We start from the raw sequence: 24,058 nt of genomic DNA, 5'->3' as shown, positions 1-24,058 counted from the left end.
CAGAGCCATACAGCAGCCCTCATCATTAACCCACACAGAGCCATACAGCAGCCCTCATCATTAACCCACACAGAGCCATACAGCAGCCCTCATCATTAACCCACACAGAGCCATACAGCAGCCCTCATCATTAACCCACACAGAGCCATACAGCAGCCCTCATCATTAACCCACACAGAGCCATACAGCAGCCCTCATCATTAACCCACATCAGAGCCATACAGCAGCCCTCATCATTAACCCACACAGAGCCATACAGCAGCCCTCATCATTAACCCACACAGAGCCATACAGCAGTCCCAGCCCTCATCATTAACCCACACAGAGCCATACAGCAGCCCTCATCATTAACCCACACAGAGCCATACAGCAGCCCTCATCATTAACCCACACAGAGCCATACAGCAGCCCTCATCATTAACCCACACAGCAGCCCTCCATTAACCCACACAGCCATACAGCCCTCATCATTAACCCACACAGAGCCATACAGCAGCCCTCATCATTAACCCACACAGAGCCATACAGCAGCCCTCATCATTAACCCACACAGAGCCATACAGCAGCCCTCATCATTAACCCACACAGAGCCATACAGCAGCCCTCATCATTAACCCACACAGAGCCATACAGCAGCCCTCATCATTAACTGCCACACAGAGCCATACAGCAGCCCTCATCATTAACCCACACAGAGCCATACAGCAGCATCCTCATCATTAACCCACACAGAGCCATACAGCAGCCCTCATCATTAACCCACACAGAGCCATACAGCAGCCCTCATCATTAACCCACACAGAGCCATACAGCAGCCCTCATCATTGCTCCACACAGAGCCATACAGCAGCCCTAGAGCCATCATTAACCCACATAGAGCCATACAGCAGCCCTCATCATTAACCCACACAGAGCCATACAGCAGCCCTCATCATTAACCCACACAGAGCCATACAGCAGCCCTCATCATTAACCCACACAGAGCCATACAGCAGCCCTCATCATTAACCCACACAGAGCCATACAGCAGCCCTCATCATTAACCCTCTCAGAGCCATACAGCAGCCCTCATCATTAACCCACACAGAGCCATACAGCAGCCCTCATCATTAACCCACACAGAGCCCCATCATTAGCCATAGAGCAGCCCTCATCATTAACCCTGCAGAGCCATACAGCAGCCCTCATCATTAACCCACACAGAGCCATACAGCAGCCCTCATCATTAACCCACACAGAGCCATACAGCAGCCCTCATCATTAACCCCACACAGCAGCCCACACAGCAGCCCTCATCATTAACCCACAGAGCCATGCAGCAGCCCTCATCATTAACCCACACAGAGCCATACAGCAGCCCTGCATCATTAACCCACATAGAGCCATACAGCAGCCCTCATCATTAACCCACACAGAGCCATACAGCAGTCCTCATCATTAACCCACACAGAGCCATACAGCAGCCCTCATCATTAACCCACATAGAGCCATACAGCAGCTCCTCATCATTAACCCACACAGAGCCATACAGCAGTCTCCTCATCATTAACCCACACAGAGCCATACAGCAGCCCTCATCATTAACCCACACAGAGCCATACAGCAGCCCTCATCATTAACCCACATAGAGCCATACAGCAGCCCTCATCATTAACCCAGCCACAGAGCATCATTAACCCACTAGAGCAGCAGTCTCCTCATCATTAACCCACACAGAGCCATACAGCAGTCCCTGCTGGGGGTCATTAACCCACACAGAGCCATACAGCAGCCCTCATCATTAACCCACACAGAGCCATACAGCAGCTCCTCATCATTAACCCACACAGAGCCATACAGCAGTCTCCCATCATTAACCCACACAGAGCCATCATTAACCCACACAGAGCCATACAGCAGCCCTCATCATTAACCCACACAGAGCCATACAGCAGCCCTCATCATTAACCCACACAGAGCCATACAGCAGTCCCTCATCATTAACCCACACAGAGCCATACAGCAGCCCTCATCATTAACCCACACAGAGCCATACAGCAGCCCTCATCATTAACCCACACAGAGCCATACAGCAGCCCTCATCATTAACCCACACAGAGCCTGCTGGGGGTGTAGTGTTACAGCAGCCCTCATCATTAACCCTGGGGGTGTAGAGCCATACTCAGCCCTCCCACACAGAGCCATCAGTCAGCCCTCATCATTAACCCACACAGAGCAGCCCTCATCATTAACCCACACAGCCATCAGTCTCCTCATCATTAACCCACACAGAGCCATACAGCAGCCCTCATCATTAACCCACACAGAGCCATACAGCAGCCCTCATCATTAACCCACACAGAGCCATACAGCAGCCCTCATCATTAACCCACACAGAGCCATACAGCAGCCCTCATCATTAACCCACACAGCCCCATACAGCAGCCCTCATCATTAACCCACACAGAGCCATACAGCAGTCCCTCATCATTAACCCACACAGAGCCATACAGCAGCCCTCATCATTAACCCACACAGTCAGCCTGGGGGTGTATACTGCAGCCCAGTCATCATTAACCCACACAGAGCCATACAGCAGCCTCATCATTAACCCACACAGAGCCATACAGCAGCCCTCATCATTAACCCACACAGAGCCATCCCAGCAGCCCTCATCATTAACCCACACAGAGCCATACAGCAGCCCTCATCATTAACCCACACAGAGCCATACAGCAGCCCTCATCATTAACTCCACACAGAGCCATACAGACAGACCTCATCATTAACCCACATAGAGCCATACAGCAGCCCACATCATTAACCCACACAGAGCCATACAGCAGCCCTCATCATTAACCCACAGAGCCATACAGCAGCCTCATCATTAATCCCCACAGAGCCATACAGCAGCCCTCATCATTAACCCACACAGAGCCATACAGCAGCCTCATCATTAACCCACACAGAGCCATACAGCAGCCCTCATCATTAACCCATTACAGAGCCATCCAGCAGCCACTGATCATTAACCCACATAGAGCCATACAGCAGCCCTGAGACATCATTAACCCACACAGAGCCATACAGCAGCCCTCATCATTAACCCACACAGAGCCATACAGCAGCCCTCATCATTAACCCACACAGAGCCATAGAAGACATCCAGCCAACTTGACACAAGCCATTAGAGTCCAAATGGGCCAGCATCCCATTAACAGCCCTCATCATTACACCTTGTAGAGCCATACAAACCCACAGCCCTCATCATTAACCCACACAGAGCCATACAGCAGCCCTCATCATTAACCCACACAGAGCCATACAGCAGCCCTCATCATTAACCCACACAGAGCCATACAGCAGCCCTCATCATTAACCCACACAGAGCCATACAGCAGCCCTCATCATTAACCCACACAGAGCCATACAGCAGCCCTCATCATTAACCCACACAGAGCCATACAGCAGCCCTCATCATTAACCCACACAGAGCCATACAGCAGCCCTCATCATTAACCCACACAGAGCCATACAGCAGCCCTCATCATTAACCCACACAGAGCCATACAGCAGCCCTCATCATTAACCCACACAGAGCCATACAGCAGCCCTCATCATTAACCCACACAGAGCCATACAGCAGCCCTCATCATTAACCCACACAGAGCCATACAGCAGCCCTCATCATTAACCCACACAGAGCCATACAGCAGCCCTCATCATTAACCCACACAGAGCCATACAGCAGCCCTCATCATTAACCCACACAGAGCCATACAGCAGCCCTCATCATTAACCCACACAGAGCCATACAGCAGCCCTCATCATTAACCCACACAGAGCCATACAGCAGCCCTCATCATTAACCCACACAGAGCCATACAGCAGCCCTCATCATTAACCCACACAGAGCCATACAGCAGCCCTCATCATTAACCCACACAGAGCCATACAGCAGCCCTCATCATTAACCCACACAGAGCCATACAGCAGCCCTCATCATTAACCCACAGAGCCACAGCAGCCCACATCATTAACCCCATAGAGCCATACAGCCCTCATCATTAACCCACACAGAGCCATACAGCAGCCCTCATCATTAACCCACACAGAGCCATACAGCAGCCCTCATCATTAACCCACACAGAGCCATACAGCAGCCCTCATCATTAACCCACACAGAGCCATACAACAGCCTCATCATTAACCCACATAGAGCCATACAGCAGTCCTCATCATTAACCCACACAGAGCCATACAGCAGCCCTCATCATTAACCCACACAGAGCCATACAGCAGCCCTCATCATTAACCCACACAGAGCCATACAGCAGCCCTCATCATTAACCCACACAGAGCCATACAGCAGCCCTCATCATTAACCCACAGACAGCAGCCATTACAGCAGCCCATTAACCCACACAGAGCCATCATTAACCCACACAGAGCCATACAGCAGCCCTCATCATTAACCCACACAGAGCCATACAGCAGCCCTCATCATTAACCCACACAGAGCCATACAGCAGCCCTCATCATTAACCCACACAGAGCCATACAGCAGCCCTCATCATTAACCCACACAGAGCCATACAGCAGCCCTCATCATTAACCCACATAGAGCCATACAGCAGCCCACATCATTAACCCACACAGAGCCATACAGCAGCCCTCATCATTAACCCACACAGAGCCATAGAGCAGCCCTCATCATTAACCCACACAGAGCCATACAGCAGCCCTCATCATTAACCCACACAGAGCCATACAGCAGCCCTCATCATTAACCCACACAGAGCCATACAGCAGCCCTCATCATTAACCCACACAGAGCCATACAGCAGCCCTCATCATTAACCCACACAGAGCCATACAGCAGCCCTCATCATTAACCCACACAGAGCCATACAGCAGCCCTCATTAACCCACACAGAGCCATACAGCATTAACCCACACAGAGCCATACAGCAGCCCTCATCATTAACCCACACAGAGCCATACAGCAGCCCTCATCATTAACCCACACAGAGCCATAGAGCAGCCCTCATCATTAACCCACATAGAGCCATACAGCAGCCCTCATCATTAACCCACACAGAGCCATACAGCAGCCCTCATCATTAACCCACACAGAGCCATACAGCAGCCCTCATCATTAACCCACATAGAGCCATACAGCAGCCCTCATCATTAACCCACACAGAGCCATACAGCAGCCCTCATCATTAACCCACACAGAGCCATACAACAGCCTCATCATTAACCCACACAGAGCCATACAGCAGTCCTCATCATTAACCCACACAGAGCCATACAGCAGCCCTCATCATTAACCCACACAGAGCCATACAGCAGCCCTCATCATTAACCCACACAGAGCCATACAGCAGCCCTCATCATTAACCCACATAGAGCCATACAGCAGCCCTCATCATTAACCCACACAGAGCCATACAGCAGCCCTCATCATTAACCCACACAGAGCCATACAGCAGCCCTCATCATTAACCCACATAGAGCCATACAGCAGCCCTCATCATTAACCCACATAGAGCCATAGAGCAGCCCTCATCATTAACCCACATAGAGCCATACAGCAGCCCACATCATTAACCCACATAGAGCCATAGAGCAGCCCACATCATTAACCCACATAGAGCCATACAGCAGCCCACATCATTAACCCACATAGAGCCATACAGCAGCCCTCATCATTAACCCACACAGAGCCATACAGCAGCCCTCATCATTAACCCACATAGAGCCATACAGCAGCCCTCATCATTAACCCCACAGAGCCATCATTAACCCACACAGAGCCATACAGCAGCCCTCATCATTAACCCACACAGAGCCATACAGCAGCCCTCATCATTAACCCACACAGAGCCATACAGCAGCCTCATCATTAACCCACACAGAGCCATACAGCCCTCATCATTAACCCACACAGAGCCATACAGCAGCCCTCATCATTAACCCACACAGAGCCATACAGCAGCCCCTCATCATTAACCCACATTAACCCACACAGAGCCATACAGCAGCCCTCATCATTAACCCACACAGAGCCATACAGCAGCCCTCATCATTAACCCACACAGAGCCATACAGCAGCCCTCATCATTAACCCACACAGAGCCATACAGCAGCCCACATCATTAACCCACATAGAGCCATACAGCAGCCCTCATCATTAACCCACATAGAGCCATACAGCAGCCCACATCATTAACCCACACAGAGCCATACAGCAGCCCATCATTCATTAACCCACACAGAGCCATACAGCAGCCCTCATCATTAACCCACACAGAGCCATACAGCAGCCCTCATCATTAACCCACATAGAGCCATACAGCAGCCCTCATCATTAACCCACACAGAGCCATACAGCAGCCCTCATCATTAACCCACATAGAGCCATACAGCAGCCCACATCATTAACCCACATAGAGCCATACAGCAGCCCTCATCATTAACCCACATAGAGCCATACAGCAGCCCTCATCATTAACCCACACAGAGCCATACAGCAGCCCACATCATTAACCCACATAGAGCCATACAGCAGCCCACATCATTAACCCACATAGAGCCATACAGCAGCCCACATCATTAACCTACATAGAGCCATACAACAGCCCTCATCATTAACCCACACAGAGCCATACAGCAGCCCACATCATTAACCCACATAGAGCCATACAGCAGCCCTCATCATTAACCTACATAGAGCCATACAACAGCCCTCATCATTAACCCACACAGAGCCATACAGCAGCCCACATCATTAACCCACATAGAGCCATACAGCAGCCCACATCATTAACCCACATAGAGCCATACAACAGCTAACATTGACTCATGTTTTATTAAGCTACATGCTATAACAGGATCACTGCTGCCCTGCACACACACTGACACACAACTCCATCCACATCATGCATTACTTCACAGGCCTGAGCAAACTGCCTCTCTGCATCATGTGGTGTAGACACAGACACGCTATACACTCAAAGCCCCTCACAACTGGGGTGTATCAGTTCAGAATGTGATGGATCTGGACTAGGGAAGGTTCTGGTCTGGTCACAACAGAGGGTAACATCAGCTTTAGCCCTCCTCCTTTTCATTCCACAATCTCAGATCAATCTGACACAGTAGAATTTGGCCCCTGATTTTCACTGACAGGCAGACACTGCCCTCATGTGGCAGGAGGGTGTAACATCAGAGCATTTAAATTACTCGGGTGTCAGGAATGGGGGATCATGGTGAACATACAGATCTCGGCCAGGTTTCAATCCGTGGAGCGTTGTGGACAACGCGCCATTTAAAGGTATTTCCGATTGAGTCGACATGTGAAGCGTTCACCATGAATGCGAACGTGAGAACAGATCGATAGATTGGATAGAATCCCGGCCTTAGACCTTGATATATGTAGGCATGTGTGGTGATGGGACCCAACCAATGGTGTTTATATGTGGTGATGGGACCCAACCAATGGTGTTTATATGTGGTAATGGGACCCAACCAATGGTGTTTATTTGTGGGGACCCAATGGTGTTTATATGTGGTGATGGGACCCAACCAATGGTGTTTATATGTGGTGATGGGACCCAACCAATGGTGTTTATATGTGGTGATGGGACCCAACCAATGGTGCTTATATGTGGTAATGGGACCCAACCAATGGTGTTTATATGTGGTGATGTGATCCAACCAATGGTGTTTATATGTGGTGATGGGACCCAACCAATGGTGTTTATATGTGGTGATGGGAACCAACCAATGGTGTTTATTTGTGGTGATGGGACCCAACCAATGGTGTTTATTTACCCAACCAATGGTGTGGTGATGGGACCCAACCAATGGTGTTTATATGTGGTGATGGGACCCAACCAATGGTGTTTATATGTGGTGATGGGACCCAACCAATGGTGTTTATTTGTGGTGATGGGACCCAACCAATGGTGTTTATATGTGGTGATGGGACCCAACCAATAGTGTAGATGTCTCTCTAGAAACAAGGGCGATATTGAAGTACATCCAGAGGAATGCATGTTTCTCTTCTAATTTATAGGGGTCCATATGTTCCTGGTTTTGGAGATGTGTGTGGGAGATTTAGGAGGGGGAGACCTGCACCTTGTCCGGGTCACGGAGGGGTTGTGTTATCTCAGTCTGAACCCCGTTGGCTCCTCCTAAGGGTAAGATGTCTTGATATGAAATATGAGACAACACCACATACCAAAAAACGACACAACAACACTGACCAAAAGATCAACATTTAATACATTTGAACAGTACAAAAATACAAAACGACTGTTTAAAAAGGAAAGCAATGAGTCATATATACACAAAGGAAGTGACATTTTACACTGTAGGCACATAAAACACATGTACACATTTCCTCCAGCAATCACAGTATCATTTTCTGTTTTACTCGTTGTCTCGTTGGACAGAGTGACATTGTCTGTTTCCTAACTCCAGTTTACATGGTCGAGCTCCAGTATATACAGGTCTAGGATCTTAATTTGATATGCAGGAAATGTCAAACTTGTTTGAGGTTTTAAAAGGCTTATAATTTCCAATTTGAAATTTCAGACTTGATTTTCCCTTACAGAAAATATATCAACCCCAACTTAAATGTCTATGAATTATAATCCACATAATAATTCCCATTTCCTGTTGCTGCCGTATTATTTTCTTGCTGTAGCAAACCGTCTCAAATTAAGATCCTACATCTGTAGTAAAACATTTATGGCAGAAAAATGAACATAAAGCCAGTGCAATTATAATACAACAACCAAATAATAACAATTGATGTTCTTCTCACCCAGACAGCAGATTCTTAATCATGGCTCAGGATGAAGCTGGTTGTGTACATAAGAAAAATATCAACTATTTGATTTCTAACAATAAAAACAGGGAATCCTAGTGCTGGGTTATCAGGGGTTGAAGCTACAGTAACCGTTGATATTCATTGGCTGATGTGACATAAATCTGAGGTGGCATTGATCTATTCGTCTTCCATCCAAAGGGGTGCATGGTGAAACTATGTTCTTTAGTTGGAGCAATAGAGGCCATATTTGAGTTGTACTTTCCACTTATGGCACTCGGTGGGCTTAGGTCCAGTCATCATTGTTGCTCAGATGGCTATGTGTTTGGTACGGTCCAATCCAGTCCTGTCCAGTCCAAACCGGTTTAGTACTGGTCAGATGGCAGACTGTAATTTGATCAGGTTCCTCTGGTGCATGCTGTGGTGGCGAACTAACTCATCAGACCTGGCAAACTTCTTCTGACAGCTGGACCAGCGGCATGTAAAGGGCTTCTCACCTGAGAGGAGGAGAAGAGAGGAGAGGATAAGAGAGGAGAGGAGGATAAGAGAGGAGAGGAGAGAAGGAGAACAGAGGAGAGGAGAGAAGAGAGGAGAGAAGAGAGGAGTGAAGGAGAAGAAAGGAGGAGAAGAGAGGGGGAGAAGAGCGGAGAAGAGGATGGAGAGAGGAGTAGAATAGGGGAGAGGAAAAGAGAGGGGAATAGAAGAGAAGAGAGGAGGAGATGAGAGAGGAGGAGAAGAGATGAGAGGAGGAAGAGAGGAGGAGAATATGGGAGAAAATGAGAAGAGAGGAGAGGAGAAGAAGAGAGGGGGAAACAAGAAGGGAGAAGAGAGGATTGTCAGTGGTGGCGATGATTTAGTGGTGAAAAAAATCTAATCTGTTATTTAAATCTACAATTAATAAAAGCTTCATAATTGTATACACTCATTATTATGGTTACTAAGGTAATCATTAGGCCTACTGGCTATTTAATTAGTTGTATTTCATTAGGATCCACATTAGATGGAGCTACCACAGCAACTACTCTTCCTGGGGTCCACATCATAGAAGCAGTGTAGTGACCAGGATAATTAACACAGTAGAAAAGCAGAGGAATAGGTAGAAAATAAAGGTATACGCACTTGTTTTACCTGTATGTGTCCGAGTGTGTGTCTTAAGATGGTCTGACCGTGAAAACTTTCTCTGACACGTCTCACACTGGAATGGTTTCACTCCTACACAGAGAGAGGTGGAGAGAGGGGGGGGAGACATGTGGGGTTAAGAGTTTATAAAGATTATTTTTACTCTGGGTAAAGAGAGAAGAGTTGGAGAGAGCAAGAGAGATAGAGAGAGCAAGAGAGAGAGAGAAGCTGAGAGACAGAGAGAGAGAGAGAAGCTGACAGAGAGAGCGAGACAGAGAGAGCGAGACAGAGAGAGCGAGACAGAGAGAGAGACAGAGAGACAGAGAGAGAGACAGAGAGAGAGACAGAGAGACAGAGAGAGAAGCTGAGAGACAGAGAGACAGAGAGAGAAGCTGAGAGACAGAGAGAGAGAAGCTGAGAGACAGAGAGAGACAGAGAGAGACAGAGAGAGAGAAGCTGAGAGACAGAGAGAGAGAGAGAGAAGAGAGACAGAGAGAGAGAGAAGCTGAGAGACAGAGACAGAGAGAGCGCGACAGAGAGAGCGAGACAGAGAGAGAGAGACAGAGAGACAGAGAGAGAGACAGAGAGAGAGAGACAGAGAGAGACAGAGAGAGAGACAGAGAGACAGAGAGAGAAGCTGAGAGACAGAGAGTTCTGACCTGTGTGTCTGCGTTGGTGTCTCTTCAGTTGATCTGATCTGGAGAATCTCCGTCCACAGTCTGTGAAGTCACACTGATACGGCTTTTCTCCTGCAACCATAATCATCATCATCACCATCATCATCCTCATTATCACAACCACCAGGCCAGTGAGAAGCATGTTAAGCAAATGACTGTTGTCTGTATGTTGTCTATATGAGGTGTACTGACCCGTGTGTTTCCTGCCATGCATCTGCAGGTGGGAAAGTTTGAAGTATCTCTTATTGCAGCCGGGGTAGGCACACACAAACGGACGCTTCTCATTGGTCTCTGATGACCTCACCACAGACGGTGTGATACCAGGCACCCGCCGCACATCCTGAGAGAGAAAGAGAGAGAGAAATAAAGAGAGAGAGGTAGAGAGAGAGAGATAGAGGTAGAGAGAGAGAGAGAGAGAGAGAGAGGAAGAGAGAGAGAGAGACTAGGTGAGAGAGTAGGTGAGTGTGTGTGTGCGCGTGCATGAGTGTTTATGCGTGTCGGACCCTGACCTGTAGTCCTCTGTAGAGGCCGTGTGTGTGGATGTGGTACTGGGCACTACAGCTGAGGACCACCGGAGGAGGGGGGGCCGTGGGGTCACTCTCATATCCTGTCCCATGACTGTAAGGGCAGCAGAGGTGAGGCTGGGGTGAGCACAGTGCAGTACCATGACAACAAGACTGAATATCTAACAACATGCTACTATAACAGTCAGTGATGTCACACTTCTTCCAGTTAATCCTGTTGGAGTGAGAGGGAGGGTGGTGGACAAGGGTCAGAGAGGGATGCTTCTATCTGTTATCCTCATACCTTCATCCTGTCCTCTGTTCAGGGACATATCAGTTCCTACTCCTGTGTTGGTCTTGGTGAGGGGTTGTAAAAATGGGGAAGAGAGAGAAGTGAGAGAGAAAGAGGGAGAGAAAGAGGGAGAGACAGTGAGAGAGAGAGAAAGAGGGAGAGAAAGAGGGAGAGACAGTGAGAGAGAGAGAGAGAAAGAGGGAGAGAAAGAGGGAGAGACAGGGAGAGAGAGAGAAAGAGAGGGAGAGACAGGGGAGAGAAAGAAAGAGGGAGAGAAAGAGGGAGAGACAGTGAGAGAGAGAGAAAGAGGGAGAGAAAGAAGGAAAGACAGGGAGAGAGAGAAAGAGGGAGAGAAAGAGAGAGACAGAGGCAGCAGCTGTGTATTCATTTCATTGTACTCTCATCCCCGTCTTTCTATCCCCCTGGGCAGCAGACCAAATCTTACCTCCCTCCTCCCATCCTTCTCTTCCTCCTCCATTACCTCCCTGACTATGGTCAAGGCTCCGCTAAATAAATATAATACAAGAAGCTAAACACACACATACACACAACACACACATACAACACACACAACACACACATTGATGGACCATGCAGACCACAGTCCACCCAGCTTGGTACCTTTTGATGGTGGACAGTGTGTTAGCAGGGTTCCACGCTACACACTCCAGCTGAGAGGCCATCTGGTACAAGTTATCACTGAGAAAAGCACACAGACAGAAAGATTACAGGTTATCACTGAGAAAAGCACACAGACAGAAAGATTACAGGTTATCACTGAGAAAAGCACACAGACAGAAAGATCACAGGTTATCACTGAGGAAAACACACACAGACAAAAAGATTGCAAGTTATCACTGAGGAAAACACACAGACAGAAAGATGACGAAAACCCACACAGACAGAAAGATGACAGGTTATCACTGAGGAAAACACAGAAAGATCACCTGTTATCACTGCAGGTTATGAGGAAAACACAGAAAGATGAGGAAAACACACACAGACAGAAAGATCTGTTATCACTGAGGAAAACACACAGACAGAAAGATGACAGGTTATCACTGAGGAAAAAAACACAGAAAGATTACAGGTTATCACTGAGGAAAACAACACACACAGACAGAAAGATTACAGCTCCACATTATTTACTGTATTACACCATTTTGAAGCATTAACAAAAGCTTTATCTCGGTTAACGCAGAACTAAAATCTTGCATAATGTGGTTTACTTAGTCTGTCCACGAGACATCAACACAAGCTATACTGATATGATTTGGGGGTGCGTAATGGCTGGATAATTTGCTTTTACGGTCAGAAAACCCCTCCCTCCCCCTCCCCCTCCCTCCCTTCCTTGTTTCTGGATAATGAAGACATGACAGTATGGGAAACCCCACATACTTCCTTCATGAACACATCCAGTCCACAAAGAGCTCATTAGAAACCCTGGGCTGTGAAGCCATTAGTCACATTGGCAGATGATTACACTGGCTACAACACACACACACAGAGAGAGAGACGTGATACACACCCACAGGCATTGAGGGTGAGTGTGACCGTGCCTAGTACATGGTGAACCAGTGCATGACATCACTCTGTCCTCACAGTATCATTACTAGAGGAGGAGGGGATGGAGTTGGAGGAGGAGGTGGAGGAGGAGGTGAGGGAGGAGGAAGAGACGGCGGAGGAGGAGGAGGTGGAGGAAGAGGTGGAGGTGGAGGAAGAGGTGAGGGAGGAGGAAGAGACGGCGGAGGAGGAGGAGGTGGAGGAAGAGGTGGAGGTGGAGGAAGAGGAGGAGGAGGAGGAGGAGACGGCAGAGGAGGAGGAGGAGGTGGAAGAAGAGGTGGAGGTGGAGGAGGTGGAGGAGGAGGTGGCTGAGGAAGAGGTGGAGGAGGTGGAGGACAGTGTACAATATCCTGTACATCAGTGGAGGCTAGTGAGGGGAGGAAGGCTGATAGTAATGGACATAATGGAGTGGATGGAATGGAATGAATGTTTCCATGTGTTTCATTCCATTCCAGCCATTGCTATGAGTCGTCCTCCCCTCACCAGCCCCCACTGGTGTATAGAAAACATAAATGACCTGTGTGACATACCAGGGTCAGTTGTACTGTATGAGGCAGCACTGTTGAGAAGCAGGCTGATGATAAGTGTGTGGGTGTGTTAGTGTGGGGGGGTTGATCTGATGGTTCCTAGCTCTGGGATAGGAGATGAAAGGCTATAAAGGGAGAATGGACTCTTCTCTTCCTCTCTTATCAGAACCTGTTCCTGTAGTTTGAGTTCCTTCTGTTGCCTCTCTCCAAAAACAAACTGAGGTCAGAATTTGAAGAATCCTGGCTCAGTTTGCCTGCTGAGCTGTTTTGGGTTAAAGAAATCCCCCCATGTTACAGAAAAACAAATGGACTGACATGTGAGTCCCCTCTCCTCCCCTTCCACCCACCACTTTACCTCTCCCTCTCCTCTCACTCTCCTCCCTCTCCTCTTCCTCTCGTCTCCCTCTCCTCCTCTCCCTCTCCTCTCCCTCTCCACCCCTTCCACCCACCACTTCACCTCTCTCCTCCTCTCCCTCTCCTCCTCTCCCTCCTCCCCTTCCACCCACCACTTCACCTCTCTCCTCCTCTCCCTCTCCTCTCCCTCTCCTCTCCTTCCACCCACCACTTCACCTCTCCTCTCCTCTCCTTCCACTCTCCTCTCCTATATTCCCACATTTTACCTGTTGTTTTTCCTCTCCATTTCCATCCTCTCACATTCCTTCTATGACTCATACCCCTTCTATGACTCTGTACCGGTACCCCTGTATATAGCCTCCACATTGACTCTGTACCGGTACCCCCTGTATATAGCCTCCACATTGACTCTGTACCGGTACCCCCTGTATATAGCCTCCACGTTGACTCTGACTCTGTAGCCTCCCATTGACTCTGTACCGGTACCCCTGTATATAGCCTCCACGTTGACTCTGTACCGGTACCCCCTGTATATAGCCTCCACGTTGACTCTGTACCGGTACCCCCTGTATATAGCCTCCACGTTGACTCTGTACCGGTACCCCCTGTATATAGCCTCCACATTGACTCTGGTACCCCTGTATATAGCCTCCACATTGACTCTGTACCGGTACCCCCTGTATATGACCTCCACATTGACTCTGTACTGTATATAGCCTCCACATTGTACCCCCTGTATATAGCCTCCACATTGACTCTGTACCGGTACCCCCTGTATATAACCTCCACATTGACTCTGTACCGGTACCCCCTGTATATAACCTCCACATTGACTCTGTACCGGTACCCCCTGTATATAGCCTCCACATTGACTCTGTACCGGTACCCCCTGTATATAACCTCCACATTGACTCTGTACCGGTACCCCCTGTATATAACCTCCACATTGACTCTGTACCGGTACCCCCTGTATATAACCTCCACATTGACTCTGTACCGGTACCCATTGTATATTGCACCACCATTGTTATTTACTGCTGCTCTTTAATCATTTGTTATTCTTATCTATTGTTTTTTTAGGTACTTTATTAAAACTGCATTGTTGGTTAAGGGCTTGTTAGTAAGCATTTCACTGTAAGGTCTACTACACCTGTTGTATTCGGCGCATGTAACAAATAACATTTGATTTGATTTGATTTAGCTCTGTGTACAGTCTCAGACGTACACCTCCTTCATTCCCTGGTGATCTCACTTCCTTCCTACCCTGGTGATCTCACTTCCTTCCATTGGTCATAAGGTCCTCCTCCCTCTCAAAGACAGACTGACATTTGATGAGCTCATCAAAGGCCATTGAAAAAATATATATATATTATTATCTCTATAGGACTTCCTGGTTGAAATATAAATACAGTACAATGAGTATCTATCTGTGATCATCACTGGAGTCAGATCCTAAATAACTATGCAGTCAAAATGGTATCCTATGAACGGTAGCACAAACATGTACAGTGTAATGCTATGAGAGTCAGGCGTATGGATCTCAAGCTAAGGGGACCCAAGGTGATGAGGAGGTTTGTGAACAGAAAGGTACCTGTTATAGTTCCTCAGCAGTAGAGCCTGGCTGGTTGGACAGTTCTCTGAGGGGGGGTGGCAACCAAACATGGAGGGAGGGGCCGGGTACTGCTGGTCACCTGCATAGCATACAGTAAATGAACCAGACAAACAAACCAATGAATTAGCATAAAGACCTGTTGGACAGTAGTTACAGCATGATGAAACCTCATGCTCAATATAACACCAGATTGGTCTGTTTATCAGCTGACTATCTCTGCAGGAGCTATATCCCCAGGAGTCGGACACGGACGGACGGAAAACGGACGGACAGGACAGACAGACAGACAGACAGACAGACAGACAGACAGACAGACAGACAGACAGACAGACAGACAGACAGACAGACAGACAGACAGACAGACAGACAGACAGACAGACAGACAGACAGACAGACAGACAGACAGACAGACAGACAGACAGACAGACAGACAGACAGACAGACAGACAGACAGACAGACAGACAGACAGACAGACAGACAGACAGACAGACAGACAGACAGACAGACAGACAGACAGACAGACAGACAGACAGACAGACAGACAGACAGACAGACAGACAGACAGACAGACAGACAGACAGACAGACAGACAGACAGACAGACAGACAGACAGACAGACAGACAGACACCAATAAAACACGTGTCCTCTGAACAATGATCAAAACAGCAGTCCGCCCAGAGGTGGTAAACCAATCCATCTCCTTTTAAAGGACCTTCATAGCTCCTTCTCTGGCTCAGTTGTGGATTGGTCCCCTGGTGGCGGTCAACATTCCACCAAGTCTCTCATAAAGCTGTTTCCTTATCATTTCCAGAGCCAGTATATTCATTTGACCAAAATGAAAAGAAAACATACACAGCCTTGAATAAGAGCATAGCGAGAGGTGGTGTTAAAAACAGAGAGAGAGGTTGAGGGGAGACAGGGAGAGAGAATGGATGATAGTCATTTATAGCCCTGTAACCTCTGGGTGGCTTCCTTACTAACCTTGCTGAGACCTCAGAGTCTTCATTGTTTGTGAGGTTAACTTTCACATGCTGCACACACACACACACACAAATACTAAAACACGCACACACTATCATACACACAGGTGGACAGGAAGTGTTAAGGACAGTGAATGTTACCCATGGTAGTTGGAGGGGACAGGATGTCCTCGTGTTTGAAGGAATGACTGGAGAACTGAGGGGAGTGGTGAGACGGAGTGTGACCGTAGCTGGGAGCCCCATCCAGACCTACTGTCCCATAACCTACAGAGAAAAGACACATTATAAAGACAATACTTTCTCAGTTTCACCGTCATGGCAACATTTTGGAGGAAACTGTGAGTCTCCGGGAGCCGGACGGATGTCTGAATCCTCATAGCAACATCACTGTAGTAAGTTTATGACACCACTGAACCCCGTCTCCCTGGAAGGTTTTCATTCACGGTTTCAGTAAAGCTGGAGAGGAAAGTTGGCATCCAGAGATTATGAAGATCAGTAAATCTAAGGACCAAGTGGTGTGTGTCTGCACTTGCTCATACACACAAACGCACAAGCACACACACTCACACACACACAAACATGCACATAATCACGCACACACACTTGCACATGCACACACACTCACCCACACATGACATTAGCAGGACAGGAGTCAAGGGGAGTGTTGGACAGTTCCTGAGGAGACTCACCTACACGTCTCTAAATCACTGGAGCCCTTAAAGTCCCACACTGACCCTCAGACCACTTCATCAAAAACTACTTTCCACAGAATCAACAAACTCTCAGTGCTCAGTGGGTCTGAGCCTCACATTACCAATCACACAGGCTAAACCCTATGAGCCTCACATTACCAATCACACAGGCTAAACCCTATGAGCCTCACATTACCAATCACACAGGCTAAACTATATGAGCCTCACATTACCGATCACACAGGCTAACCCCTATATGAGCCTCACATTACCAATCACACAGACTAAACCCTATGAGCCTCACATTACCAATCACACAGGCTAACCCCTATGAGCCTCACATTACCAATCACACAGGCTAAACCCTATGAGCCTCACATTACCAATCACACAGGCTAAACCCTATATGAGCCTCACATTACCAATCACACAGACTAAACCCTATGAGCCTCACATTACCAATCACACAGACTAAACCCTATGAGCCTCACATTACCAATCACACAGGCTAAACTATATGAGCCTCACATTACCAATCACACAGGCTAAACCCTATATGAGCCTCACATTACCAATCACACAGACTAAACCCTATGAGCCTCACATTACCAATCACACAGGCTAAACCCTATGAGCCTCACATTACCAATCACACAGGCTAAACCCTATATAAGCCTCACATTACCAATCACACAGGCTAAACCCTATGAGCCTCACATTACCAATCACACAGGCTAAACCCTATATGAGCCTCACATTACCAATCACACAGGCTAAACCCTATATGAGCCTCACATTACCGATCACACAGGCTAAACCCTATGAGCCTCACATTACCAATCACACAGGCTAAACCCTATGAGTCTCACATTACCAATCACACAGGCTAAACCCTATGAGTCTCACATTACCAATCACACAGGCTAACCCCTATATGAGCCTCACATTACCAATCACACAGGCTAAACCCTATATGAGCCTCACATTACCAATCACACAGGCTAACCCCTATATGAGCCTCACATTACCAATCACACAGGCTAACCCCTATATGAGCCTCACATTACCAATCACACAGGCTAAACCCTATGAGCCTCACATTACCAATCACACAGGCTAAACCCTATGAGCCTCACATTATCAATCACACAGGCTAAACCCTATATGAGCCTCACATTACCAATCACACAGGCTAAACCCTACATGAGCCTCACATTATCAATCACACAGGCTAAACCCTATGAGCCTCACATTACCAATCACACAGGCTAAACCCTATATGAGCCTCACATTACCAATCACACAGGCTAAACCCTATGAGCCTCACATTACCAATCACACAGGCTAAACCCTATATGACTAATGGAAGTATGAAACAATACTGAAAATAGACTATCGTTGTTGACAAATTATCATATTTATTGCTGTTGTCAAATTTGATAAAGTCAGCACACAGGAAACAGAGAAATTAAATATAAATTGAGATAAATATCAGTTAAACATTCCCCTGACTTATCTTCTGGGGTCAGATCTTGGGGGAACAAGACCAAATACTATTGGGACTAATAAAAGACCCCAAATACTATTGGGACTAGTAAAAGACCCCAAATACTATTGGGACTAATAAAAGACCCCAAATACTATTGGGACTAATAAAAGACCCCAAATACTATTGGGACTAATAAAAGACCCCAAATACTATTGGGACTAATAAAAGACCCCAAATACTATTGGGACTAATAAAAGACCCCAAATACTATTGGGACTAATAAAAGACCCCAAATACTATTGGGACTAATAAAAGACCCCAAATACTATTGGGACTAATAAAAGACCCCAAATACTATTGGGACTAATAAAAGACCCCAAATACTATTGGGACTAATAAAAGACCCCAAATACTATTGGGACTAATAAAAGACCCCAAATACTATTGGGACTAATAAAAGACCCCAAATACTATTGGGACTAGTAAAAGAGTTTTCTCCATTGGAAGTAAAAGTGCTCTCAAGGTCTGGATAATTGTCACGATAGTCGTAAGCATACTCACACCAAAGCGCAGCGTGATATGGGTTCCACATCTTTTATGATAAGTGAACCGCACAACAAAACAACAAAGAATAACCGAAACGTGCCGTTCTGGAGTGCTCACAGGCAACAACACAAAAAACAAGATCCCACAAAACACGTTGGGGAAATGGCTGCCTAAATATGATCCCCAATCAGAGACAACGATAAACAGCTGCCTCTGATTGGGAACCATACCAACATAGAAATAAACAACCTAGATAGGAACACCCCGACCTAACCGAAATAGAGAATAACAAGGCTCTCTATGGTCAGGGCGTGACAATAATAAAGTAAGGCTAAGTGTTAGTCTGTAAAAAGGGTGTTTGAATGTGAGGTGTTTTTGAGGAAACTACATGAAAACACTCAAACATTATCACACACAGAACACATAACATCAAATGTTACAACATTCCAGAAATCCTAAGAATCAGGCGTGTGTTTTCGTGTGTGTGTGTGTGCGTGTGTGTGTGTGCGTGCTTGTGTGTGCGTGCTTGTGTGTGTGTGCATGCATGGATGAACACGCGCGTGTACGATGCGTGCATTAGTGCGTGCTGTGCACACGTGTGTTATTAATTTCTATGGCACAGACAGTGACAGTCCAAGGTAATGTCCTTTTCCCACGCCCTGTATGGCTACTATACTGTTAGCTTTACTAGTCAACATCTTCACACCTCTTTAAACAACTTTTGAAGGCTTCATAGAGCATACATAAAGGCTTCATAAACACTACATAAATGCTTCACTAATCATCTTTAAGCTTATCTCATGCTCTGTAAATGGTGTATGAACATACATAGTGTGTTTTGTCACATTTGGCAATTCAACCTACAATGGTTTTATCACCCTTTATACACCTATAGAGTATGACATACGCTTATAAATGATTTGTGAAGCGTTTATGTAGTGCTTATGAAGCCTTTATGTATAGTATATAAAGCCTTTATAAGGTCTACTTTGTTTAAGGGGGGACCGAATAAACAGTAATATGACTGTAACTAGACACAGTGAGAAACTGTACAACTGGGAAAAGTAGACAGGAAAATGTTGTCTTCCTAACAGGTTCATTTAAATCAGGAAACATTATGACAGGAATGTTTTATATGATCATTTGTCATCATACTGCATTAGTATTTTAGTTTGTCAAAAAATATGATTACATTGTCTTGACTGAGGGGATACACTAATAATGTAGCTAAACTGGGAAGATATGATTACATTGTTTTGACTGAGGGGAAACACTGATAATGTAGCTAAACTGTGAAAATATGATTACATTGTTTTGACTGAGGGGAAACACTGATAATGTAGCTAAACTGGGAAGATATGATTACATTGTTTTGACTGAGGGGAAACACTGATAATGTAGCTAAACTGGGAAGATATGATTACATTGTTTTGACTGAGGGGAAACACTGATAATGTAGCTAAACTGTGAAAATATGATTACATTGTTTTGACTTAGGGGAAACACTGATAATGTAGCTAAACTGTGAAAATATGATTACATTGTTTTGACTGAGGGGAAACACTGATATTGTAGCTAAACTGTGAAAATATGATTACATTGTTTTGACTGAGGGGAAACACTGATAATGTAGCTAAACTGGGAAGATATGATTACATTGTTTTGACTGAGGGGAAACACTGATAATGTAGCTAAACTGTGAAAATATGACATCATATGAATTCCTCCCTTAATGGACTGAATCCTAATTTGAGATTAGTGCACATGGTAGGTCTGTCTTTCATATGCACGTCAATGCTGTATTTACTTCGGCCCATTATGAATTTGAATTTGAGTTGAACAATTAATTAGGGAAAAGTGAACATAAAATTGTATTATGAAGTTGGTGGTTCGAGCCCTGAATGCTGATTGGCTGAAAGCCGTGGTATGTCAGACCGTATATCACAAAACATGAATTTGTATTGTTCTAATTATGTTGGTAACCAGTTTAAAATAGCAATTAGGCATCTCGGGGGTTTGTGATATATGGACAATGTACCACGGCTAAGGGCTGTGTCCAGGCACTCCACGTTGTGTCGTGGATAAGAACACTCCTGTACTGTGGTATATTGGCCATATACCACACCAACTCGGGCCTAATTGCTTAATTAAACAACATTTTGTATTATAAATAGATTTTGTGAACAACAAGTTTATCATGCTTATTATCATAGCTATAATAATGTTGTACCATAATAATGTTGTATGTGTCTGTCGTTGACAACATTATTTTGTGATAGCTAGGTAGAAATAGATTCCGTTCATTATGTCAGGGATTACTATGATGAAAAAATGTTCCTGTTTATGTCATTTAAAAAAAAATATTGTGATTTTTTTACAAACAAAAAAAGTAAATGCAGAATGATGAGAAATTATCGAATTAACTTAAATAGCTGATGGTTTGAAATTAGCTGAATAAAAAAGAAGACTGTCCAGAAGTACAACATCAAAACAATATTCATTTATAAGTTTTACAAAATACTGTCCAGAAGTACAACATCAAAACAATATTCATTTATAAGTTTTACAAAATATTGTCCAGAACTACAGCATCAAAACAATATCCATTTGTAAGTTTTACAAACAGTTGATAAAAGGTTTTGTAATATTTGTTGTGTTATTTAGATTTAGATTCCAAGATTATTTCAACCTAAAAAAGTACTGGGGGATAAAGGGGAAATCTGCAGTTGCTAAATCCATTTCGGGATTTATAAATGATGTACACATTGATTCTTCAATAATATAATTTATAAATGCCTCATGAGCTTAGTTCAACTGTCCTACCCCATCAGAACCCAACATATAATCTTGTTTTGCTACAATGTTTGTAAATAAAGTAAATGTAAATAAACACTACAGTATATAGCCTCAAATCATAGTGAAAACTATCATTTGTATATCATGGATGGCCAGTTCTTGCATCCATAGCTCTGTCTATGTATTTGAGAGAGGTTACATTTCTCCAGCCCCATCCCTCAGCTTTTAACCAAAACAGGGATGGGGAAAACACGTTGTTATTGTTTCAACCGCTAATTGCCCCTTTAACTTGGATATTACAATCAACAATACATTTACAGCTGTATTTAAATTAGGTCATTTTTTTTAAACACAGCTTTCTGTATTATTATGTTTCATTATTTTGAAGCACTATGTTCTTTGAGAATCAAAGTGAAAGTGAACGTGTTGAACACAGGTTGAGGCAGACCTCTCGGCCATATTGTTGCATTAACTCTGTGAGTCGGGCCAGCGATGGGAAAACTGACTGCTCTCATCCCTGTACAGGGCAGAACGACCCTGGCCAGTACAAAACATCCTGTTCAGACACAACACTGTGGACAAGGCCCAAACATCAACTCTGGACAACTACACCCAATGCAAATAGACACAGTCCAGCACATACACACAATGACCCAGGAAGTACGGCATGGCCACATGAGAAATTCACAGACACACTCCGTCACTGACATCAGACAGGGTTGGTGCAACGCTGATGGCCCAACAATCAATCAATCAAATGTATTTATAACGCCCTTTTTACATCAGCAATTGTCATAAAATGCTTATACAGAAACCCAGCCTAAAACCCCAAACAGCAAGCAATGCAGATGTAAAATAACTTTGGCCTTGAGTGGTGAGGAGTAGACAGCTTAGCTTGAGCTGAATTCAAGAGATGCTGCAGAGGATAGAGTGAGCCCGGAGAGGGTCAATGAGGTGGCTATAGAGGAGGAGAGAGGGGAGCAGAGAGCAGCCTTACCCTGGTTCCTGTGGGTCGGCGGGCTGTCCACACAGCCTGGGAGGTAGGCTCCATTAGGAAACACCCTGGACTGGCTTGGAGCTGGCTCACCGAAGGCCCCAACCCGACAGGGGCTTGTCCCAGTGAACTGGCCAGAGAAGTGCAACGTGAAGGCCCCCAGGCCACAGTGAGGGTCCTCCAGAGGGTCCGTGGAGCCCCAGCCAGGCTCCTGCTTGATGAGGGAGTGGTGGGAGGGCAGGGAACCGTAGGGAGAGCCAGGGTGGAGGTCCAGGTAAGGTGCCCACTGAGGGGCACCCCCAACGGGCAGGCCACAGCCCCCGCTGCTCACTGGTAGGGAGGGTACGGAGGGCACCGGGGGTAAGAGAGAGCTCAGGTCTCGCACCTCGGAAACCATAGACCCCATCATCCCATACGGCTCTGTCAGCATCATGGAGGATGGCAGGAGATGGACCCTGAAAAACACAACCCCTGAGAGGCAGAGACTTGAACAGACTCCTGAGGCGCAGAGAGGAGGATAGTCGAAAAATAGAACTATATATGGGTGTGAGAGCCTCCTTAGGAACAGTGAAGAAAAAGATTGAAAAAAATAGTCAAGGCAAATTCTCTTCGATGCGATTTAACCCGGAACTGAACGCAGAGTCAAAAAGTCCACCAACGAACCATCTTTTTCCACTTGGATCCTCTCTGTTTCAGTCCATTTCAGCGATCGTCCAATGGAGTTGTAGAGTGTTCAGGTTGTCAGTTCAGTGGACAGGCCAGAGAGTGTAGTATCACAGCCGTGTGGATGCTGTGCTTTGTGGGAGTGTGTGTACTAGTAACAGTGCCTTGAGTGTGATGTCTGGTTTTCCTTACACTGCTGAAGGCTCTACTGCCTTACTCACAGGCCAGGGGGAGGAGCAAGGACCGAACGGCAGAAAGGATGACTCCTTCACTTTATCCACTACAGGCATACCATAGAGATAGATAGAGGACTCTATTGCCCAAAAGCTCATTTTAACATGGGCAGCACTATGGAGGACTTTCACCATTTTGAAGTTGTCAACTGGTTGGGACTTCCTGTGGGTTAAGGAAGGTCGCCAGGAGGGATCAGC

The 24,058-nt window shown here is 46.1% G+C and overlaps 1 protein-coding gene across 2 annotated transcripts; it reads right to left on the bottom strand.

The window, feature by feature from the left end:
• Positions 1-8,248: 8,248 nt before the first annotated feature.
• Positions 8,249-23,809, bottom strand: wt1b (WT1 transcription factor b). 2 transcript variants are annotated; one of them, XM_064988329.1, is made up of 9 exons: positions 22,968-23,809; positions 16,589-16,711; positions 15,445-15,544; positions 12,031-12,108; positions 11,124-11,232; positions 10,807-10,954; positions 10,597-10,686; positions 9,938-10,030; positions 8,249-9,315 (listed from the first exon to the last, which is right to left on the bottom strand). In XM_064988329.1, the coding sequence occupies exons 1-9, from the start codon at positions 23,395-23,397 to the stop codon at positions 9,194-9,196; spliced, it is 1,293 nt and encodes a 430-aa protein (XP_064844401.1). In that variant the 5' UTR covers positions 23,398-23,809; the 3' UTR covers positions 8,249-9,193. The 2 variants fall into 2 exon arrangements, with proteins under 2 accessions (XP_064844401.1, XP_064844409.1); XM_064988337.1 differs by having other exon boundaries at positions 9,947-10,030.
• Between the last annotated feature and the right edge of the window lie 249 nt (positions 23,810-24,058).

This window comes from Oncorhynchus masou, chromosome 2 (genome assembly GCF_036934945.1).
Source record: "Oncorhynchus masou masou isolate Uvic2021 chromosome 2, UVic_Omas_1.1, whole genome shotgun sequence".
NCBI classification, from domain to species: domain Eukaryota; kingdom Metazoa; phylum Chordata; class Actinopteri; order Salmoniformes; family Salmonidae; genus Oncorhynchus; species Oncorhynchus masou.
This window is presented reverse-complemented; position numbering and strand designations above follow the sequence as displayed.

Bases quoted from the DNA above. Each gene is read 5' to 3' on its own strand.
- wt1b (XM_064988329.1), bottom strand. From the start codon at position 23,397: ATGATGCTGACAGAGCCGTATGGGATGATGGGGTCTATGGTTTCCGAG. The intron at 15,545-16,588 runs GTAACATTCACT...TATGCTATGCAG, and splicing joins GTCCCCTCCAACTACCATGG to GTGACCAGCAGTACCCGGCC. The intron at 11,233-12,030 runs GTACCAAGCTGG...CTGCCCTTACAG, and splicing joins ACACTGTCCACCATCAAAAG to TCATGGGACAGGATATGAGA.